The 22,678-nt window shown below is 50.1% G+C and overlaps 6 protein-coding genes across 6 annotated transcripts; 3 read left to right on the top strand and 3 right to left on the bottom strand.

Moving 5' to 3' along the window:
• Window positions 1-54: 54 nt before the first annotated feature.
• Window positions 55-7,620, bottom strand: AUEXF2481DRAFT_66027 (uncharacterized protein; the record flags this gene model as incomplete). Its single annotated transcript, XM_013487789.1, has 1 exon — window positions 55-7,620. One exon carries the CDS (start codon window positions 7,618-7,620, stop codon window positions 55-57), a length of 7,566 nt encoding a protein of 2,521 aa, XP_013343243.1.
• A 1,246-nt stretch (window positions 7,621-8,866) lies between these two features.
• On the top strand, window positions 8,867-10,010 carry AUEXF2481DRAFT_5735 (uncharacterized protein; the record flags this gene model as incomplete). Its single annotated transcript, XM_013487666.1, has 2 exons — window positions 8,867-9,420; window positions 9,473-10,010. 2 exons carry the CDS (start codon window positions 8,867-8,869, stop codon window positions 10,008-10,010), a joined length of 1,092 nt encoding a protein of 363 aa, XP_013343120.1.
• A 3,824-nt stretch (window positions 10,011-13,834) lies between these two features.
• AUEXF2481DRAFT_30220 (uncharacterized protein) lies at window positions 13,835-15,407 on the bottom strand (the record flags this gene model as incomplete). Its single annotated transcript, XM_013487704.1, has 2 exons — window positions 13,835-14,271; window positions 14,324-15,407. 2 exons carry the CDS (start codon window positions 15,405-15,407, stop codon window positions 13,835-13,837), a joined length of 1,521 nt encoding a protein of 506 aa, XP_013343158.1.
• A 696-nt stretch (window positions 15,408-16,103) lies between these two features.
• On the top strand, window positions 16,104-17,816 carry AUEXF2481DRAFT_40814 (uncharacterized protein). The gene is made up of 4 exons (XM_013487771.1): window positions 16,104-16,813; window positions 16,865-17,225; window positions 17,276-17,590; window positions 17,640-17,816. Exons 1-4 carry the CDS (start codon window positions 16,170-16,172, stop codon window positions 17,715-17,717), a joined length of 1,398 nt encoding a protein of 465 aa, XP_013343225.1. The 5' UTR covers window positions 16,104-16,169; the 3' UTR covers window positions 17,718-17,816.
• A 2,046-nt stretch (window positions 17,817-19,862) lies between these two features.
• AUEXF2481DRAFT_52457 (uncharacterized protein) lies at window positions 19,863-20,192 on the top strand (the record flags this gene model as incomplete). Its single annotated transcript, XM_013487785.1, has 1 exon — window positions 19,863-20,192. A coding segment is annotated over one exon (330 nt), but the record flags the coding sequence as incomplete, so codon positions are not given.
• A 732-nt stretch (window positions 20,193-20,924) lies between these two features.
• AUEXF2481DRAFT_98423 (uncharacterized protein) lies at window positions 20,925-22,418 on the bottom strand (the record flags this gene model as incomplete). Its single annotated transcript, XM_013487909.1, has 4 exons — window positions 20,925-21,173; window positions 21,241-21,707; window positions 21,766-21,987; window positions 22,046-22,418. The coding sequence occupies 4 exons, from the start codon at window positions 22,416-22,418 to the stop codon at window positions 20,925-20,927; spliced, it is 1,311 nt and encodes a 436-aa protein (XP_013343363.1).
• Between the last annotated feature and the right edge of the window lie 260 nt (window positions 22,419-22,678).

Here is a 22,678-nt window from a genome sequence, read left to right as displayed (position 1 = left end):
ATTTAATTGAAAAGTCACCTAATCCTAAACTCCAAACTCAAAATTCACCAGGGGCTATACCTCTCCATCTGTACTCGAGTTGTCCGAGACATCGGCCGAAGACACAAGGGCCTCACTCTGATAATTATCCTCACTCGGGACCTCTTCTTGCGAAACCTTTTCTTGCGGAACCTCAACCTTGACTTCTTCTCTCTTGACCTCCGGCGTCAAGTCATGCGAAAGTCTCTCGAATGCGTCTTCTACCATCTTCTCAATGCTAGCACCGCTTAGGATCTTGAGCACAGGCATATCGAGATCAATTTCGCTCTGGAACCATGAGCGGATCTCAACAGCAACCAACGAGTCGATGCCAAGTTCCGTCAAGCCGGTCTCGGGTGTGATTCTGTTGTCTTCCTCAGATATGTGCAGCATGGTGCACAAGCCGGAAATGAAGCGGTCCAGGAGAACCTTCTGCACACCTTCCTCGCTTGTTTGTGCCTTGAGTTGGGCACGGACAGAGACCTGGCGCTTATCGCTTTGCTCGGCAAAGGCATGTGCCTTGACACGACGGTAGTAAGCGAATTTGGGCAGGTCAAGCCAGTAAGGGAGGTTGGACTCCTTGGCGACATCAAAGACCTTGCAACCACTCGAAATCTCGAAATTTCTGCCAGAGTCCGGAGGAGATGCAAGGACGGCCTCGGCGAAGAATTGGTGATAGTCCCATTCGGAGACGGGTGCGTAGCCGAGATTGCTCATCATCTGGCTGAGATTGATGTCCACGCTGCGGCGCTCGACGTAGCCGACACCAGAGATGGCGCCGAAGCTCATGGCACTACCCGCCAGACCTCTTTCTCTACGGTTAGCTGCTAGAGCCGTCATAAATCCGTTCGCTGCGGCATAGGGAGATTGACCGTGGTTGCCAGCAACGTAAGCAAGGGAAGAATACACGATGAAGAAGTCGAGATTGTTTTCGGGGAACAACTCGTCGAGGAACAGAGTGCCATCGACCTTGGGCTTGAGCGTCTTGACAAAAGACTCGTAAGGCATGTTGGTGAGCAGGTTGTCATCGAGCACCATGGCGGCGTTGGTGACACCTGTGATACGAGGCATAGTATCACAAATATCTTTGTAGCCAGCACGGACCGAGTCTCTGCTTGTGACGTCCATCGCAAGGATCTTGACAGTCACGCCTTGAGCAGTCATAGTATCCATCCAAGCTTGCTCAACCTTTGGATTTCTGCTGGTCAGGGCGAAGTACTTAGCCCCACGGTTGGCCATCCACTGGCAAGTGGACAGACCAAGCTCACCGGTTGCACCAACCATCCAGTATGTACCGTCGGAGCGGAAGCGAAGCTGCTCATTAACCAATGAAGTCGAGACTGGCACCGACTCATCGGCAGCCCAATCGATGATCTTGAAGCTGTCACTTTCGACTGTGTTGTCAGGCAAGCTCGCGAGAGCGATGGTTGTGGGGTCCTGGAAGGATGCAAGATCCACGACTGCACGGCTATAGTATCCTCGGAGAGCCTTTGAAACATTATTTTCGGAATGAACGAAGCCATCGCTTCCCAAAATACCAGCAACATCTCTGCGCTTGCATGCAGTGGGAAGAGCGCGAGCGATGCGACTTCCAACACCATCGTGTTTGATGGAGCTACCGGAGAAGTCTGCGAAGACTGAGACATTCTGAGGAAGGTGTGATTCAATTAGTGCCTGAGAAGTCGAAGGATGTACGTAGTGATACATGGCATCGGTCGACTTTGACGAAGTGAGAAGCAGAGGTAACTTCTGCTCGCCAGCGACCTTGAGCAGAGTTCTCGCAAGAGATGGAGTGGCTTCGTGAACCAGACAGGAAGATTTGGAATTCACCTTGCCAATGATCGCGTCAGCAGCACTGTGCGTTGCAGCTGCCCAGATGATGCTGCTCTCAAACTCGTCCGCAACGTCGCACTCCACCGTCCAGTCTTGGGGCACAGCCACTGAGGATTGCAAATATTGCGAGAAAGCCAACAGCTTCTTCCCGGTACCGACCTGAGTGCCAAGGACGACAAATAGGGTACCGACTGACTTGATCTTGACAGCACTGATGGACGATTTTCGGACGTTGATAGTCACCATGTCGGCGGCGCTGACGACTTCCTTGTGGAAGGGCATATTGAAGACTTCCTTGAGCTGGTAAGAGGACTTGGCTCGGCTGACTGCAACGGTTGTGGTGCTCAGCGGCATGCCCTTCTTGATCTCACGCTTGTCAGAGTTGTAACGGCTGTCAAGTTCTTGGCTGGGGATGAAGCGCTCAATCTCCAGGACACCGTTGTTGACATGCAGCTCACGCTCAAGACACCAGAGCGGCTCGTAAGGGGTTGATGCATTTCTCCACTGCTCAGCGAGGTGCATTCTCAGCATGGTCTCAGCGAGGAGGTGAGGCTTGGGCAGCTCATCAATGTTGGAGTCAATGGTTTGCATGTAGAGGGCATCTCTACGTTCACCGGCCAAGCATCGGGCAACAGCCATCATCATTCTTGCGTAAGGGTCCTGTGTTCTGGATCCTTGCACAGTCCAGAGAACATTGCGAGCTTCGTCAAGGACGAATTGCATTGCCTTGTACATCTTCTCGCTGAACGACTTGAAGAGGGGCTCATCAAGCTCAGTCAGAGACATAAGAGCATCCTTGGATGAAAAGTTGTGCTTGCCAACATCCTGCAAAGTTGTGACGATGGCGACAGAGCCGTAGTATGGCTTCACTAGCTTTTCGACTTCGCGAGCGATCTGGAGAGTGGATGCCTTCTTGCCTCCAACGATAATCAGCTTATCGCAAAGATGCTTCTCAGGTACAGACTTGAGCGGGGTTCTCATGATTTCCATACGGGTATCGAGTGCCTGCGTGACCATCACAGAGTAAGGTCCCATGATTGTCTTGTCCGAGGGAGTGGCAGTGTCGATGCCCGAGAAGCCTGTGCGACGGAAGGCAGAGTCCCATTGAGTTTCGGTGGCCAAGGGAGTGTAAGGACGGCCATCCTCAACACCGGCCCACCATCCGGGAATGCAAGAGAAGAAGAGACCAGTACGCAGCCAGTCGATTTGGGTAATCTCAAGCATGACGAGGTAACCACCAGGCTTCAGGAGTTTGCGAGCATTGCTCAAGGTTTGATCAAGCGACTTGGTCGCGTGGAGAACGTTGCTAGCGACTACACAATCGTATGTGCCTTCGGTGAATCCCTGCTCAACGACATCTTGCTCGATATCGAGGACCTTGTAGGTAAAGCCGTGACCATGATCTTTAAAAAGTTGAGCAGCGTCGCTGAAGAAGCCAGCGGAGATGTCTGTGTAAGTGTATGAAGAATAACTCTCGCCAATCTGTTCCACGATACTCTGAGTGGCGCTTCCAGTGCCAGCACCGATCTCCAATATCTTCATGTAAGGGAAACGATGAGCAAGCTGTTTGACAACAGCACCCATGCATGCGTTGTAGTCGGCAATCACGGTCGAAGACTTGTAGAACCAGTCCAGCAGGCTGTGGTTCTTGAACTCCTCAAGCATGTTGGCTTGATCGCGGACGAATGGGATCAATATATCACCAGCGAACATCACTTTGTGCATGTCGTCAGAGGTTTCAGCGGCTGACAAGAGAAGAGGCTTGAGCGAGGATTCGGTATCGGCTAGCCACTCGGATTGCAGATGAGGGTGCGAACCCTCGGCAGTAGTCTCGACGAGATGCTCAGCCCAGTTCAAGATGGCCAAGCGGTCGGCGTCACATCCTTCGCGCTCTTCGAGGGTGATGGTCTCATGGAGCTGCTTCAAGTAGAACAAACAGGCACGCTCAACCAACATGGATAGATTCCTCTGATCGTCCGTCTCGCGGGTCTCCTTGAAGCAGGTGGCAGCGTTCGGCTCTAGAACCGACCAGGCAGACTCTGCGAACATGTGACGGTCGCTGGCCTTGTTGGGACGAGCAAGAGCCTCGACTCTGACACCTTCAAGCTGGACGAAGCAGTTGGCGCCTGTAGGATCATAGATAGAAAGGTCACCAGTGAAACCGTGATCGCCAGCTTCCTGCTTTGCAAGTACCGAGTTGGCAAGAACTTCAGATCCACGACCACCCTCAGCTGGGCAGACCATAGGATTGATCTTGATTCTTCTGATGACAGTGGGAACATGTAGAGTCCATAGACGGCTATCGAAGGGTGCACCGATGGCACACAGAGTAACTTGAAGACCAACATCAAGAACAGCGGGATGGACAGTGAATGAAGCATCAGAGCCTGTGGCGTCTTCGGGTACGAGGATCTTGCCCATGGCTAGGTTGGTGGTTCTTTTAAGCGAAGTGATGGCCTTGAAGATGCCATTGTAGTTGTAGCCGATGTCATTGAAACTAGCATATTGATTCTCGACGTTGACCTTCCTCAGCTCATGCTTGGGAGTAGGTCTGATGGGGAGAGCCGTCTCGGACTGTTCGCCAAGTCTGATCACAAGTATGCCCGTGGACATGCTGGACATGCTACCAGTATCTCTGTTTGTGCAAGCATCGCAGCTGAATTGTGCAGTAATAGTGTCATTCTCTCTGACAATGCTCTTGATCGACGTGATGATCTCTGCACCGTAGCTCTCGTCGGCGATCGCAAGAGCGTTGTGGATGCTAAAGTCATGCAGCTCGATGAGCGCGACCGTTTCATCAGCAGTAAAAGTCTTGGAGCCTTCGACAGCCAAAGCAACGAACCCAGCAGCCGGGAAGAGAACTTGCCCTTGTACAGTATGGCCGCGCAGCCAAGAGATTTCGCTTGGCTTGAGGAAGTTGTGCCACCGGTACTCGCCTTCAAGTTCAGAGTCCATGCGAACACCCAGAATCTCATGAGTGGCCTGAGGGCGCTGCGCACGAAAGAGACGTGAGACACGAGATTCGTACCAATAGGTGCGGTCGTGGTCCCAAGTGTACTGAGGCAGATTCTTAAGGACCTCCTGTCTAGAGTTGCCAAACAAAGCATTGTACGCTTTGAAGTTAGGAGTCTGGGCACCAAGATAGGTCCAGATGAAGCCAAGGGATTCGGCAAGAGACTCGACATCGTTGGCGTTGCGTGAGAGAGTACCGGTGTAGGGAATGATGCTACCGGTTACCTCCTCAATCGTAGCGCTGGCGGGTCCCTTGAGCGCGGGGTGAGGGCCGATCTCCATTGCGAAAGCGGGGGTACCAGCCTCGTCCAAAGCAGCTGTCAGAGCCTGCGAAAAGAGTACGGGCTGCAGCATGTTGTCGGCCCAGTACCGGCCGGTGAGATCATCGTTATCCTCTGACATCTGGTCGCCGCCGTAGACGCTTGAGAACCATCTTGGAGCATTCTCAGGTGGAGTCAAGATCTGGACATCGCACTCTTCCAATGACTTGATATACCTGTCAGAGGCAGGGATCATGTGGTGAGAGTGATATGCCGTATCCACCTTGAGTTGCCTGGCGAATTTGTTCTCATCCTTGAGGATTTCGAGAGCCTCTACGATAGCATCCTCGTCTCCAGAAAGAGTAAGACTGGAAGAGGAGTTTGATGCTGCGATCTGGATACGGCCCTCGAGACTGGGGAGCGCGCACAGCTCTTCAGCATCCTCCATCGAAGTCCCGACAGCAACCATGGATCCCTTTTCACCGTTGGCTCCTTTGGCGTACTTGGCGTAGTATCCTCTGTAGTAGGCGATGCGAATTGCATCGTGAGCAGAGATGAAGCCAGCGGCATATGCAGCGCCGATTTCTCCACTGGAATGACCAACAACTGCATTGAATGAGATACCAGCTTTGGTCAGGAGGTTAACCAGGATGACCTGAACAGCGGTACAAAGAGGTTGCGACATCAGGCCTTCGCCAATGCGTGACTCCTTGCCTTGCTTCAGCATCTCACTCCTGAGCGACCAATCAGGACGGCTTGCTTCGGGTAGCTGAGCGAGAGACTGCTCGAGATCATTGACAATACCCTCTACAAAGGGTGAGGACAGAATCAATTCGCGAGCCATAGCGGCCCACTGGGCACCTTGGCCAGTGAAGACACCGAGAATTTTGGTGGAGTCCTTTGCGGCTCTGTTACCAAGAGGTGTGTTGTTTGACTTTCTGCCCTCAAGTTTGGCTTCAATCTTCTCCGCAAGAGACTCGACGGTAAGAGCAGATATGACAGTTCTGATGGTGAGAGTAGAGCGCTGTGCGAGCGTGAGTGCCATCTGCGAAAGATTGACATCCTGGTTCTCGCGAATGAAGGAAAGCATAGTGTCGAGCTGCATCCCGAGCGCCTTCTCTGAAGGTGCGGAAAAAGTGAAAGGGAGCGCGACGGCCTTGGTCACTGAGCTACCGACTGGCTCATATGCCTCAATGATGGCATGGGCGTTGGTACCGCCAAATCCAAAGCTGTTGACACTCGCTCTGCGAGGAGTTCCGGCGGGCAGTTCAGGCCATGGCAAGGCCTTGGTTGGAACCTTCAGGTTCTGGGCGTAGGTCTCCAGATCAGGATTGAGCGTCTCGAACAACAGGTTAGGAGGAATGGTACTGTTTTGGAGGGCCAGCGAGGCCTTGATGAGCCCAGCGATACCGGCAGTACCCTCAGTATGACCCACGACAGTCTTGATGGATCCGACATGGAGTATCTCGTCCGTAATACCAGTATCTTCGAAGAATGCCCGGTAGATCGCTCCAGCCTCTTGAGGGTCGCCAGCCTTGGTACCGGTACCGTGGGCCTCGAAGAACTGGCAGCGGTCGGAGCTCTTGGTCAGATCGAGACCAGCTTTGCGGTAAGTTGAGCGAATCAGATCGCCCTGAGCCTTAGAGCTAGGCATAGTGATACCAGGGGTGCGACCGTCTTGGTTGACTCCTGTCTCGCGGATGATGCATTCGATAGTGTCACCGTCAGCAAGGGCTTGGGTCAAGGTCTTCAATATGACAGAGGCAACACCTTCGCCACGAGCATATCCATTGGCATTGGCATCCCACATGCGGGATCTGCCGTCGGGCGAAAGCATGTTGAGATTGCTCTCGGCGATGAAGTTACGAGGAGATAGGATGATGTTGGTACCAGCTGCGACGGCGACACGCGACTCACCCGCTCTCAGCGAAAGAACGGCTTGATGGACGGCAACCAGAGACGAGGAACAAGCAGTGTCGATGGTCATGGAAGGACCGTTCCAGTTGAAGAAGTAGGACATACGGTTCGCTAGCATGCTACGAGCAGTTCCAGTGGCAGCGTACTTGGGGATCGACTCATTGTCGTGAAAAGCGATGCCGGAAGCATCCTCGCACATGACAGCGGAGAACATGGCGGTGTCCGAACCTTGCAGATCGTCAAGGGCAATACCGGCGGATTCAAGACCCTCGTAAATGGTCTCCAGCATGAGACGCTGTTGAGGGTCGATGGATTCAGCCTCACCGGCCTGAATATTGAAGAAGGTAGCATCGAATGCCTTTGCATCCTGCTCAAGCATGTAGGCGTGCCTGACATTACTGGTACCGTGATGATGGCCATCAGGGTGGTAGAAGTGATCCGCATCGAAGCGATCAATCTTGGTCAAGACATCGGTAGGCTCTTTGAGCAGGTCCCAGAGCTTGGAGGGAGAAGTGGCGGAGCCGGCGAAGCGGCAAGAGCTGCCAATGATGGCGATAGGCTCGTTCTTGTATCCAGACATTGTATAGGTTGTTGGTGTGGGTTTGAGAGAGATGATTGATTAGCGATCAATATCAGAAGAGTCTGATTATTGGAGACTATGTGCGATGTGTTCGTTCGGCTTCTGAGACGTTGTCTGGAGTCCTAGGCTGCTGGGCAGTGACGATGTTGGTGATGATGATGGTGTTGATAATGGAGATGAGACTGAGAGCGGTAGACAACCATCTATATATTGTCGCATGTTGATAGATATTTTCATGTTCGTGGTAGACATGATGACCTCGTCACTTTTGGAGGTGTTACGTGACATGACAGTAATCTGACTACCGCTGACAGTCTGAACAGAGGCTTAGGATTGCAGGAAGGAAGTTGAGAAGGATGCGACAGCGCAAGCCCAGGCTTCGACACGAGCCGCACGCTGCCAACCAAGCTGCGCACGGATATTAAGATCGATGTAAGTTTTGTCATCTCCGCTTGTCCTCGTTAGCACCAGGTGTCCAAGCCTCTGTGGTAATGCACAGCGTCTTTCTATCTGGCCACCTTTACCGAGAGTATCTCAATCAACAACCCCGCAGAGGGTTTTTCGCTTTTGGAATGGTACGGTGAATCCCGGAAGATACGCGAGTCAAATTCAGCACGCCTCTAGAACGGGGATGGAGCATCACGGGCGGCTACGCGACGCGTCAAGCCACCCGCAGACGCTCCGCTTCCGCTTGTAGACACATGCACAGTACTGATTACCCTATCTCAATGGAGTTCTGGAAGCAAGTGTACAGTCTCAAGCCACTCATCATAGACCGATAACCCGCTTCCAACGCACTGTGCTTGATTTCAGCTTGACCGCCCCCGCAGACAAGCGCGGAACGGAACTCGAGTGACAAAGTTTATAAAGCACACAGGGGAACAACATGACAAGCTTTACAATTCAGCCTGCATACAAATGCGAATGGGCGAGAGTTACGTCCTTTAGTCAAGCACTGCCAACCTTTGCGGCTTGTCTTGGGTCGGCTTGTGGTTCTTGTCTGTCAGACTGTGGGGCAAGCCCCGTCCTTCTGACCTATACCGAAAGACGTCAGCAAGAATAGTCTGTAGAGTCAGACTGTCATCTCGTAGAACATCGCGGATATATAACATTCGTGCGATAGATCTAGCAATAACCACAAACACATCTCCGAAGTCATCTCTACTCTTGCGCATCGCATAGACATCTTCCCTTCTTACCTGGCTTGACATTCTGCTTTCGTCTTCTACCAAACTCGACTATCAAGATGATTGCACGCACGATTGACATCCCTCGGACCCAAAAGGCAATCATTGCCGGATCCGACAGAAATTTCACAGTCGTACACGATGCGCCTGTCATTGACCTCGCTCCCAATGCAATCCTAGTCAAAGTACACGCTGTCGCACTAAACCCCGTGGACACCAAATTGACCGGAGATTTTGTTACGCCTGGAGCGATTTTCGGTTTTGATTGCGCCGGCACGGTCGTAGCCGTGGGCTCAGCCGTGCGCAAGCGCTGGGTAATTGGAGAGCGAGTATGCGGCAGCGCATGCGGCATGGATCCAGAGCGACCTTCAGGCGGTGCTTTTGCCGAATACACGGCACTGCCTGGCGAATTGGCCCTTCGCATTCCTGATTACATGTCGTTCGAGGATGCAGCCACACTTCCAACCGCTCTCAACACTACCGTCCTTGCAGTGTTCTGGTCCATGAACATTCCCATGTCTTTGATTGATAAGCCTGCAGAGAAGTCTTTCCCTATCCTTGTTTACGGAGGCAGTACTTCCGTGGGCACAATGGTGATCCAGATGCTCAAGAGGTACGTGAACACTCTTAGCCTACAGACCCGATGGAGCTGACTTCTTGAGAAGAGCCGGTCTCAGACCTATTACGACATGCTCGCCTAAGAACTTCGATTTTGTCAAATCCTTCGGCGCCGAGGCCGTCTTTGACTACCGCTCGCCCTCATGCGGGGCAGACATCAAAAATTACACCAAGAACGGCCTGGGATATGCTATCGACTGCATTACCGAGGAATCGAGCATGAAGATCTGTTACGAGGCCATCGGGCGCGCTGGTGGCCGCTATATTGGCATGGACCCTTTCCCCGCGCACGTCGCAGCCACTCGTAAGATCGTCAAGTCAGACTGGGTTGTTGCGTTCCGCATCACGGGAATGCCTTGCAACTGGCCTGCACCTTTCACCAGCGACGCAGATCCAGAGTTGTCTGAATCTGCAATTCCGTTCTTCGATTCTGTGGAGAAGTTGCTTGCCGATGGCCAGATAAAGACTCATCCTGCAAAGGTCAGCGGCGGCGGGCTCGAAGCAGTCATTGGCGGCGTTGATCTTTTGCGTCGCAAGGAGATCAGCGCAGAAAAACTGGTGTACACGACCATCTCGGAAAAGTGATCTTGCTGATTAAATGGGTCCGCCTGGGGAAGGAGGCATTTGGTCAGAGATCAGTGAGGCTGGCGTTGCTCTCTTATCTTTTCCGTCGCATCGATTGTCGTATTCTATTTGTCAACGCCACTACTGAAGCCTGGAATCAGCGTGTAGTTTACGCATCCTTTCCGTATCTGGAACCCGTAATACAGGTATATAGCTTTTGGTACTTGATTCTGCGACAGTCACGTCTGCAGACGCGCTCTCTTCATGTGCTCCCGCAAACCCCACTCTGAGAACCCTTAACAACGTGAAGGCAGTATGGATGTTACATGAAATCCCTGGAATATCGCGAAGGTCCTATTTGTTCCAGCCTTATAAGGATTTATACCATTCTATGTATGAAGTGTTCTAGAACTTGCAAACGGTCCACCATATATAAAGATCCATAATCGACTGGTTGTGTAGAAATGACAACAGCTAGATCACTAAGATTATAGCAGGCTAGAATCACAGATTCTACGCGGTTTTTCGTAAGGTGGTCAGTTTAAAAGGCTAGTATACACGCAGAGATTTTCCGCGTAATCTACGGGCGAAAGCCAGTCGGAGCCGTTAATCTTATCTTCCAGATTAAATGGTTGCGCAACTGATTAGATTACAGAGCGGATGTTACATGGAATCGGTGGAATTTCGGCTCCATGCTATGCCATGCTACTACTTCTAGCTAACATTCCATTCCATGTCAATTATCTAGTGGAATAATGCTAATGCCAACTCCGTCGTCGTCGTCACCGCGACCCTGTCCCTCTAAGGTGTCACCCTGTCCTCTTTCGTCCTCCTAGTCTACCTCGCCGTCCTCCTCTCCTTCGTCAATAGGTAGATCAACCGCCTCGAGATAGAGGTTCTTCTGCCAGTTCTTAAGACACTTAATGTAGCTAAGATTATTAGCAGAGAGACATACTCGGTCCTACGATAGCGTCCTTCTATAGCTACTAAACACCCTCTCTAACTTAGCAGACATTAGATTAATAGAGAGTATATTAATAGCTATCTAAGCGAGGTTCGGATAGTTGAGTTGCTACGTCGGTTTAAGCTACTACTGTATAGCGTTATTAATAAGCACCGGCATGCTCTTAGTAAAGTGGACGAACTCCTTAGGTATATAAACTAAGCTTATATACCTTAAAGAAGCCTGCCATTAAGCAAGCTTATTTAACTCCTCCTCTTTTAATAATGACACTGCTTATACAGCCTTTATCTTATTCTTATACTTGTCGTTCTATAGAGCACGTATAGCAGTAATGGCTGGTGTTCGCTATAACTGAGGCTACTGCTTGTTAATGTATACCTCGCGATAAGTTAGATGGAGGAGTAGCGTAGCGGTATAGGTAGGGGTGTAGCTATTAATAAGTTGCCATTTATCGAGTGTAAATCGGCTGGTTCGTATAGCGGCGGCAAGGACTGAATTAGAAGAAGCGTGCTTAGCCGCGTACTTATCGTAATGCTTACGTAAGAAGTCTATCGAAATCAGTACTTAATTAAGTGTAGCATTATTACCTTTATATAACTTCGTCACCTCTTATAGCGGTTCTATAAACTTAATAAGCTGCTTAAGAAATTGCTAGTGACGCCGCTAGAGGGTAGTTTGCTCTATATGCTCGTAAGCATACTAAATTGTACGTATAGCTGATCGAGATTAAAGCCCTCGCTTAATTATAGATAGCCAGCTATTCCACCTTATAGTGTTGTTAAGTATAGCAGATACACTAGCAGCTGCCTTAAACTTACGACGACGGCGAGCTGACTTTATAATCTACTTAAAAAACTGACGGAGGTAGTCGACAGCTTCGTAATTAGCAAGGCTAGTATCTTAACTAAGTATTAAGATCGCATCTAAGGGGTCTTAACTTTAGGCAAGTACGGCAGCAACAGCCTCTTTTAAGCTTACTAACATTAGTGCTTAACTAGCAAGGTTAATCTGATGGCTAAAACAGCGAGTTCGATGCTATATAGGGTCCTAATCGATAGAGAGGCGCTCGCTAAACAGAGTAGCAAGGTAGCTCATTATAGTGTCGTTATAAGTAGCGTTATTAGAAGTGATATATCTAACTTTGTGCTTAATGCCATAATTAACAATAGTCTCGAAGAAGAGAGGGGCACACTAAGCGCCAGTATAGCCAGACTATAGCTTATAAAGAGCAAGTAGTGCCTTACTTAGCTTGCCATCTAACGCAATAAATCGAGCTATAATACTAAGCAGCTTATAGCTACTATAGTTAGCTGTCTAAGCATTATAGGTAAAGTGAATTAAGGATCGAGATGTTATAAGGAGGCCTTTAAGCTGCTCTTAATAGAAGTTATGCTCCTTCTTAATGTGTTTTGCAATAGTATAATGAGTCTTAATTAGGAGGTTAGAGGCACTAGGAAGCACCTTATCGAGTAGAGCATAAAGCTTGTCGTTACTAGCAATACGGAAGGGGATATTGCTTAAGGTAATTAAGTTAATTAGACGTCTGTTTAAGCGAGCTTTGTCGATATTAGCAACAGTACGGGACTAAGAGGATGTTGCTGTTAATAAGATCCTTAGAAGTGCACTAGTTGCTTGCCTCTAGCTATATTTATTTATTAAGTACGATCTAATATTATCGTAGTTAGTAGTAGAGTAGTTACGAGGACAGTCTTTCTTTCTATAGAAGTAGTACTAGATCTTCTTCTTACGCTTACGGTCGCGCTCACTATAACGGCGAGCTCTAGCGTAAGACTAGAGCTCTTTAGAGTCGCCACGGGTAGAAGTAGCCCTTCGACGAGCTTATATTAGTGTCGCGTTAGACTTATTAACGATATTGCTTAAGGTAGACGGTGTTAGTCGCTGTCGCTTCGAAGGAGGAAGCAACGGCTAATTAACATTAGAGGCGCTAGCGTCGCTCTTATAGTTGTTGTCTCTAATAAGAAAACTGTGCGTACGATCTGCTAAGCCCAGATTAGGAAGGTAGGCCCTCTCCTTTAGAGTGTTAGAGGCGAATTTGAAGAGAGTGCTCTATATAGAGGCGCGTAGTAGCTGGCCTTAAGGAGTTCGAGAGTTCAATTGGCTTTATAACTGTGTATTAGCAGGCGAATATATAATATAAAGGTCGAGTTAAGTATAATATAGTGTGCTGACTAGGGCAGGGAAGTAGCCGAGAGCTTAGCTCTAATGTTTAGTAAGGAGTGGTTAAAAGAGTGGTAGATAGTGTGTTAAATATAAGAAGAGGGAGCAATTGATACGCGTCGAAAAGGACGCGTGAGACATCGCGTGGCTGAAGCCTCAGCTAGCCAGTGGGAGCGCTAGATCTAATCTCCGAGATAAGATCTAGCCAATCAGAGGCCTTAGATTGGCTTCCGATCGAAACACGCGTAATAGCGAGCTTTTCTATGATATCCGCTGTGCCTGAACGCTGCACGCGCTAGCTTCGAGCTTGCTACCATCTAACTATCGACATTAGCTATATTAAGAGGTAGAATAGTGGAATATTCTACCAGGATTAGCGATTCTATTCCATGCCACTAGAGTGGAATATTCTACTGAAAACCAGTGGCATATGCCAAGATTCTACTTATTCCATGCCATTTAACATCCGCTCTGTTAGATTAAAAGCGCAATGTTGCTAGTGGTAGAACCCTGACCGTGACTTGTTAGAGCGACGGCGACGTCACTATACTGCGAATACTACTACTGAAACGTTCCAACAGCTGAAATAGAATACACCCTCGATTCCAAGCCAATTAAAGGAATATTTCAGACGATTTTGCTGGAACTCGAATTGTCCCAGCAATCCGTTCCATTCTGTGTGCGTAATATGTAAACCCACATTTCACACAGGGACCAATCCAACCTTAGTGCCTTGACCACTGCACAGGGTCAACCCAAGACCTTCCCTCCAAGGCCCGTGATCTCTGGACTGCACTTCCTTGAAGATTTGACACATCCTGATGACCGTATAGCTAGCCTCCGTCAAAGCATACTGCTGGCCAACACAAATTCTTGGGCCGCCACTAAAGGGAATAAAGCCCCATCCCGGCCTGAGAGGGCCGTCGGGCGAATCCGCAGCCCATCGTTCGGGATTAAAGGCTTCAGCTGTAGGGCCATATATGTCGTGACGTCGATGCAAAGCGTAGATTGAGAAAACGACGATCGAACCCGCGGAAACGAAGACAGGTGATGTGCGAGTCGGACCACCCCCAGTGGGCAGAACCGTATTGACTTTGGAATAGCGTGCATTAGTTGGCACGGGAGGATACAGACGAAGAACTACAAGCATTAGGCGAGAGGATCGTGACAGCGAAGAGTAAGGGGAGCTTACCTTCATTCAGGACACATTTAAGGTACTTCAGACTTTTCAGGTCTTCGTAAGTGGGGAGTTTACCCTGCAGAGTGTCGACTTCCACCTTCAACTTCGTCCAGACATCAGGATGTCGCGACAAGACATGGAATGTATTGGAGAGCAGTCCTGCGGTAGTGTCTCTTCCGGCAAGTAGCACGTTGAGCATTTCGTCACGGAGCTGCTTCGGATCTTGGATCTCGTCGGCAATTTGCTCGAGACAGAAGTATTTTGTGGCTTCACTCGAGGAGTTTTCCTTTTTGTCGTGGTTTCTATCTTTGAGCCATTGCTCGATGTATGTGTCGGCCCATGCGTGCACGACTTTGCAGGCAGCATTGAACTTGGCGTTTGGGACAAGCAGATTCATGATACCAAGGCGATTGCGGTCGGGCATCTGATGTTGGGCGTAGTCGAAAGCAGTTTGGAAGCGATCAGCTTCACTTCCTTGACCTGCCCCTTGGGCACCGACGCTTTGTCCAAATAGAAATTCCGTGGCCGAGTCGAGGGTCATGCTGAAGAACAGCTTTTGTAGGTCGATAGTCGATGCATCCTGAGGTAGTAAGGCCAAGAGATGACTGAAATGCCGCTCGAACATGTCCAGGCTAGAGATTTGTTGTCTGTTGAAGTTTGGTCGAAGGACTGCACGTCTGTGGGCCCACTCGGGACCGTCAGATGTGAACACGCCCTTGCCGACAAGCGGACCCCAGGCATAAATCCTGCCTCCCAGGTCATACTCGTTGAATTTGTGAGCAAGGACGGTCTGGATGTTGGTAGGATCGATGGTAGTTATGATGTTGAGGCCGACGACGGTGTTTGAAAAAGTATTGCCAGTGGATGCGATGCGACGGACAGCGCCTTCCAAGCTTGTCTTTGCTTTAACGGCCGCAGCGCCGTCTTTCAGCAGATCAAGTCCGATGATCCGCTCACGCTGAGGTAACGCAGGCGGGTCGAGACATCCGTGCAATGACTTGAATCGCGAATCGGAAAACTTGCGAAGAATCAGTGCTCCAACCAGATAGAGAGTAGGTAGTCCACAAAGGGACAACAGGATAGTGAAGAAGGCCATGGCTTCCGACGCAGATCTGCAAAAAGAAATCGGACAGTCTGCCAATGCTTCCTATATAGAAGGCGAGCATTCCACGGCGTCTGTATAGACAGACATGGTCACGGTGCTTCAGAGCGCGTAAACGATATAATGTCAGTCTGACAACACAAAGCTGACCTGTCAGCATGTGTAGAAGGTCAGGAAAGAAGAATGGGAGACAGCATGGAAGGATCTCAGCCGAAGTCTATCGCGCTGGTAGCTGTATCAAGGCACGATGAGTTGAAGGATCGGGCATACTTCGCTGACATGCGTCGTATCATCGAATCTCTGCGAGGAAGTCTCTGATCCCAAGAACACAAAAGAACAAACTGTGTCTGTCGCGTCTTAAACTGCTTCTGTGTCATCATGGGGACGAGTGTAGAGTGAGAGAGATCAGCACCGCGAGGAAAAATCGCAGCCGGGGATTGCGACGAACGATTGTGGCGCTGATTAGCTGCGGGGCGGCTGATACAAGTATCCTCGTATTCGAAATTCGTGACCGTCTGCCACCCCAACTTATCGAGCTAGCGTTTTGGGGCGACCCGAGGGTAAGAGGCTGACATGGCTTGAGTCAGGTGCAAGCCACAATATCCGGTTCGACGGGCGGTTGAACCAAAACTTAGATTGGTTCGGGAGAAGCTTGGTGGACGATGTGTTTGTACTTATGTAGATCCTCCTGCTCCAGTTCGCCCTTCATCACGAAACCCAAAGATTCAAACGCGTTTTCTCAAAAATACATTTGCCATGGTTCGTCACGATGTCGAGAATGGGGGTTACAAAGGTGGGTTTGTACGAGCGGGAATAAGGAGTGTCTCTGGAGCCGTCGGCTTGGCATCTGAGAGCATCAAATCACGGAAAACAGAACGCCAAAGCCCTCAAGGTGAACAACCAGCAGCATTGCGATCGAATAGCGCACATGCAGTGAACGACTCGTTATCGACATCACAAGCAGATGAAGCTGGAGGGGATCTCGAGAATGAGTGGAATCTGGACGACGCTCAGGACCAGATCGCTGAGGAACAGACTCGAACTGGCGTTGACGCAGAGCCCAAGCTCACCTTTTTCGAAAAGTATTGTTCAAAGACTGATCGACTTTCGACCGGACAGCTCACGCTGCCGGTTGTTCTTCCTCAGCGACGCCCAAGAGATCGCTCGCGTGGGTTCATTCGAGCTTACGCGCCGATGCTACAAGATGTGAGCATCGACCAAACGACCTGGCTCGACTTTCTTGATACCCTGCAGAAGTCAAGCGCTGCGGATCCTTGGCTGAATGCCATCAACATGGCTTCTATTGGCACTATGTTTATGCCTCATGTCATCGGCATTGCTGTGTCATACGCCATCCAACAGGCCACCAATATTGCTATCGAGATGCAAGCCCGATTCAGGTATCTTGCCGACGTCGCTTCCATGGCTTCTTTTTGTCTGACGATTGTTAGGACTGCTACAGCTTTGCGCAAGCTCAACGAAGAGTTCTTCCAGCCTCGGGGACTTTACTGCCTAATCATGGTATGGAATCCAGAATCGAGTAACATAGTGGAGCAGGTCAACATCAACGACACTGTTGCAGACCTCAGTAACGTACCGCATGGTGTCACAGGTGTCCAGAAGAAGTTCAGATCATCTGATGGGACCACATATGGAGAAATGGCATTCCCTGAGGTGGCACCGCTCACCTTCCCCACTCTGGATGAGCTGGCAGCGCAAACTGGGCAAAAAGCAGCGGAGAAGAAGAGTAGCGTAGCAAAAGGCATGACTTTTGTTGCTAATTATTGGGACAAAAGAGCAACAGCAGAATATGTGAGCATTCCCCTCTTGATTCTCAACACGTGGTATTGACCCAACTCTAGTGCATGCAAAATCCGGATAGCGTCCTAGCACAGGTCCCCCAAGGCGAGTTCAGCTCGAGATATGCCGACCCCAATCACGCGGCAGCCAGCGGTTCGCTGATATCGTTCGTTTCGGGAGGGAAGCTTATTCCCGGACCCAACTCGCGAGGCCTGATAGGAGGCTTTGCTTCAGTCATTAGACAAGCCGCTCGAGGAGAGAAGCAAGGATCAGAGTGGGAATCATATGCAGTCGAGCAGAGACAAAACGCTCAAAGACGGGAGAAGCGTGGAATTGTTCCAAATCCTATTCGCACATACAAGAAGCTGTTGGCAAAGGTAGGTACAGACACTCGTACGCACCGTCACCCTGCTAATCCACGAACAGAACGTACTGTACTTGATGGTCGTAAATATGCCATCGGAGGAAGAAATGGCAACAGCTAGGGCCGCAACTCACAGCTAAGGAATGTTGCATTAGTCGAACTTGTAATCTCGTATCTGAATCACAGAATTGACCCTGACATCCCTCCGTACGCTGTCATCTGAAAAAGGATTCACTGGGTCAAAACCATCAAGGTCATGTCCCTGTGTCAGTTCGAAGCTTATTAGCGCTGAGGCGGGGTCAAACATCGCCCACAACGCTCCGGTTGATTGAAGGGACACGGAACTTTGCCTAAAGAGGACAAAACTGCGATTGGGGCTGACCAGTGAGAACGCGTATCTCGAACACTCCTTTGAGCCCGGTCGGTTCGCTGAACCATGTCACCCCTGCGCTCCCCCGCACGCATAGAAGAGGCCCCGCTGCAGAGATGCGTGATAGTTCTCAGATGATCTGATTTGTCCGCAGAGGGCGGTCAAACATTGAATCTCGCGTCAGGATTGAGCGCATCTCGGAAAGTATTGAGCCTGAAACATATACATGCGTGCCAGGATCTCGACAGCACGCAAGAAGCTTTAGACGGGCACTAAATTTCGGAACGATGGAGTGTCGGGCCGACTGAAACCCCACCAAGCACGACCAAGCTTCAGGGGGAAAGGGGTACAGACTCGCCGCCTGCCGTGCTGGCAAGTGCTTCACGAGCGTGCCAATGCCGCCTGCCGTGTTGGCAAAGGCTTCGCGAGGGGATCTGCAACGTTCCTAGACTCTTTACGCACGTTCCTCGTCGAACCGTGAATCAACAAGATTCGGCTTAACCATTGCCTCCAATCAAGTTGCTCTGCATGACAGGCACGCATCTCCCACCGTCGTTTGGCCGCTCAGGAATGTCTGTTCCAGAGCGTAGATCTTGCCGCAACGCGTAGCATTTCACGAGGTTGACGAGCGTCGGCCCTCTGGACCCTTTTCGATATTGCTCGACATGGCATTTTGCAGGAACAGCCGCGCTATCTACGCCACCCTCAGCTTTTTCCCTCAAGCCTGGACATCTGACAGACCCGTATAACACTTTCGGTTCAAGCGGGTTAGCATCTGCACAGGAATAGCCTGCGGCGACAATCAATCTGTTGCTATCTCTTCTAGACGTTCAATGACCCTGGCTCCCTATAGCTCTTTGCGGCACCTCGAAGCTCACGCGAAGGATGATTTATCGAAGGAATAATTGTTGAACCCCGCAATCCTTCGGCGCCGCCAGATTGACCGGTCTGTCAGTCACTGATAACCATATGACAATGACTGCAGATCGAGCCTCATACGGCTGTCAGCTTGTTCTGCCCTTCGCGGAATTGCACCCACCGCGTTGGTGTACTGCCCTGCATAATTAATTGCCCAAACATCTAGAGTGTCTAGCTTGTGGACTCTCAGGATTTATAGAGCAACCCGACCGCGCGTTTCTCTCTACCTAATCGAACATTTCACAAACATGTCTCCGCCCGTGAAGACCGACGCCGAGCAAATTTCTGACTCCGAAGATTGGACCAAACTATCCGACATCAATGAGAGGCGACGGGTACAAAATCGTCTCGCACAGCGAAGTCGTAGTATGTGGCACGGTAAAGATTTGTGAAGTTGCCAAGACTAAGAGTCTATTCAGGGAAGAAATTGAGAATGCTCGAGAGTCGTGACACCCAGCGTGGGACACTATCCGCAGCATCCAAAAGCCCAGAGCCCCCAACGTCTTTTCGCGATATCGAAGATTTATTGAACCACATCGACCAAACTAAAACTCGTCTACAAGAGTATCTTTCCAAGACAACAAAGGTTATGCCGGAAGCTCCCGCTGCAGGTATCAACATCTGGGACCCCTGTGTGCTTCAAAGCCTGGACGGAAATGACCTGGATGAATTATTCAAGAGTCTTGATCAAATGCCTACTCCAGATATCAGATCTCCTGATCCGGTTGGCATTTCGACGGACTACTTCGGTGATATGGCAATGGCAAACAATAGCGCTGGACAAAAAACTGCAATGTTCGGACCTCTAATGACGCCACCGGCTAGTGTGTCTTCAAGACCTTGTAAGACGCCATTCCTTCGCCTACAGAGAGTACATAGTCTGACAACAGATTTAGCAGCATCTAGGAGTAACTCAGGGCTGCATCAAAGAAATGACGTCTACAACGTGAATGGAGCAAGTGACGTCTTCTCCCTCAATAACAACGACCATGGCAACACCGCTTTGCATATCGCAGCTCGTGACCGTCATCACTCCATCATCCGCCTTCTGGTGGAGACAGGCACCGACATCAACTCATCCAACAACTTACAAATGACTGCCCTTCAGATTGCGATCACCTCTGCCAACATCACCACTGCACAATACCTTTTGGGCTTGGGCGCTGACGTTTCGGGAAGGACTTCAAGCGGAGATACATCACTGCATCTGGCCGCTCGCGTTGGTGATGTGAGTCTAGTAGAATCATTACTCCAGCGTTCCGTGGGTCTCAATGCGAAAAATCACTGCGGTGAGACAGCACTGCACGCTGCTGTAACGGCAGGCCATGAAGATGTGGTCAGAGTGATGTTAGCAAGCGGTGTTGACTCGCAGGTGAAGGTCGGAGTCGCTACTCCCATGGACGATGGGTTTGATTGGAGTTCAATCATGGGGGTGTAACTTTCTTGTGTTTACTTTTGGTGAAGCATCTATCTCTCATATCGATATTGCATTTGGCGCTTTGCACATTGGAACCAGGGTCGCGAGGTAGTGAGGCGTTTACACTGAACATATATCATTCAAGACTTTTCCTCTGATGGCACACAAACTCATGCTTTCCATCTTCTGCTTTTTACACATCGAACATCCTGTCTATCCTGCTCGGACAAGATGTGTTTCCTCCTTCCACTTCTCTCACACTCACAGTCAGATGCTCAAGCGCCATAATACTATACCGTACTGTACTCTAAGTATCGTGCATTTCACCACTGCATACGTGACAGAGCTGAACAGATGGAGAGAACGTGTGGTTGCAGGTCCTGACCATAAGTGATAGAAAGTTATCTGGTGTATGCATATGAGTTTCGAACACACAATATATGCTACCGGAGCGCCGGAACCATGGCGCTGAGTTCCAGATTCCAGGTATTACTTGGCCGGCAAACCGAAGCTCAGATCACCAGTTCATGAGATCTTTTTATCATCCCGAACTTTCCACATTGCATGGACATGTGATACTGGTGCACATTCCAAGAATTCAAGGAAAGCACTGAATGTAGGAGATCTAACTGCCGGAAATCATCAAAGATACAGACCAGCAGCCTTTCTACCAGCTTGTCCATTCAAGATACCCTCCTCACCTTTATAGCCTTTGAAGATCGTCTCGTCCGTGCCATTCCTTGCAAAGTCTTCCGGCGGGACGCCGGCCTTGAAGTTGACCACTTGCTGACGTATGTATCTTGTGTTAGCCTCGGTGGTAGGAACAGCGGCGATATACAGGACCGCCGAGTCGTGGTCGCCGGCATGTTGCACATCCACACCGTGAATCATCTACATTTGACAAACACACATTAGCCTCCGAGACCTTACATCAGCACAAGAAAGAGAGAAATCTTACATCGGCGTGCCACCACACCGTATCCCCCGGTCGCATGGTCGGGATATTCAACAAACACTCTTCAAGCCTCAGATGCGGATGTGATGCTGGACTAACAATTTGCGGCAGCTGTCTCCAAGTACCCGGAAACCAGCCTCGGTCAGCATTTAATGTCCACTTTGTCGCATCCATGATGTCGCATTGATCTTCGGGAGCGTCAAACAAGGGTCGCAGAATCACATATGCCATGGCGGTCTTGACATCTGGATATAGTAAGAGAGAACCTTCCTTGGCGCCTGCGGACGTCAATGCAGTCCATCCTTGGAAGGCGCGTAAAACCTGAGAAGCAGTGCCGGGAAAGAGACCTGGCTTTGCATCCTTGCGGATCGAGAGGTCGTAAGGATCGAAAGCGTCGGGTTTACCCGACCAGATGGCTGAGTATACCTCACGATAAGTATGATCTGCCCAGCGTGAGAGACTGCCGCCATCTGCAGATTATCAGTCGTGAGACATAATCGGATCGATAGAAGGAAGAGAACAACATACCAATGTGTGGAGGTAGCGCGTTGAAGGTGGTGTTCCCAGGCCGAATGCGGAAACCATCGGCATATGAGAGTGGCTCTTGGGTAGTGGTCTGATTCTCACTCTTGTCGTGCCACAGAGCATTGATTGCTCGTTGGACCGCTAGGCTGTTAGGGTGCGAGCGAGCCGCTTGCTGTACTGGCGAGTGATACACGTCGAACATGAAAGGGGTATCGGCTGGCATGCCTTTGATAGACACGATGAGGTCAGAGATAAAATCCTGACAAAGGATGGTGTTGATTACCGGTGATTTGAGCCTCGTTGTCTTCGACATAGTTCTTCAGCTCATTGTACCAATCAGTCGCCTGCTCTTCAGAAACAACATGCCGCACAATAAAGCATCCAGTATCTTTTAGCTTATGCTTTGTCGCTATTTCGGCAGAGAGGAAGTCTTCTAAATCAAGCTCTGGAATAACAGTGTTGCCTTGCGAAGCGATGTTCTCCGTGATAGATTCCAGTCTCTTACAAACCTGAACCCAGCTTGACTTCAAAGCTTCGGCGCCGTACTTGGAGTAGATAGCTTCGGTGTACTCGTTGGTGCCTGCCTGGACTCCCTTTGCTGTGGCAAGAGTGAGTTGTGGCCATGGTGACCATATATTGTCGACGCCTCCAGGCATAGAAAGATCAGTAGCAAGCTGGTGTGGTGAAGATGGGATGTAAAAATTAAGAGTCTGATAAGTTTTAGAGGTCTTGCGAGTGGGCAAGCTAGACTTTAAGAAGATAACGATAGTAGGCATGTCAGACATGCTGACTTGACCATTGGCTGACAGATGACATCCCATGTCAGCAATCATGAGTAACGCGTAGTTCCGTCTGACAAAATTCGGGAATCTATCAAAAGCCCTCGTCAGCATCGTTCGGGACAATTATGGGAGGG

The sequence above is a fragment of the Aureobasidium subglaciale genome, assembly GCF_000721755.1.
Source record: "Aureobasidium subglaciale EXF-2481 unplaced genomic scaffold scaffold_12, whole genome shotgun sequence".
Lineage (NCBI taxonomy): Eukaryota > Fungi > Ascomycota > Dothideomycetes > Dothideales > Saccotheciaceae > Aureobasidium > Aureobasidium subglaciale.
The sequence above is the reverse complement of the archived record's forward strand: the minus strand, read 5'-3'. Positions and strand labels throughout refer to the sequence as shown.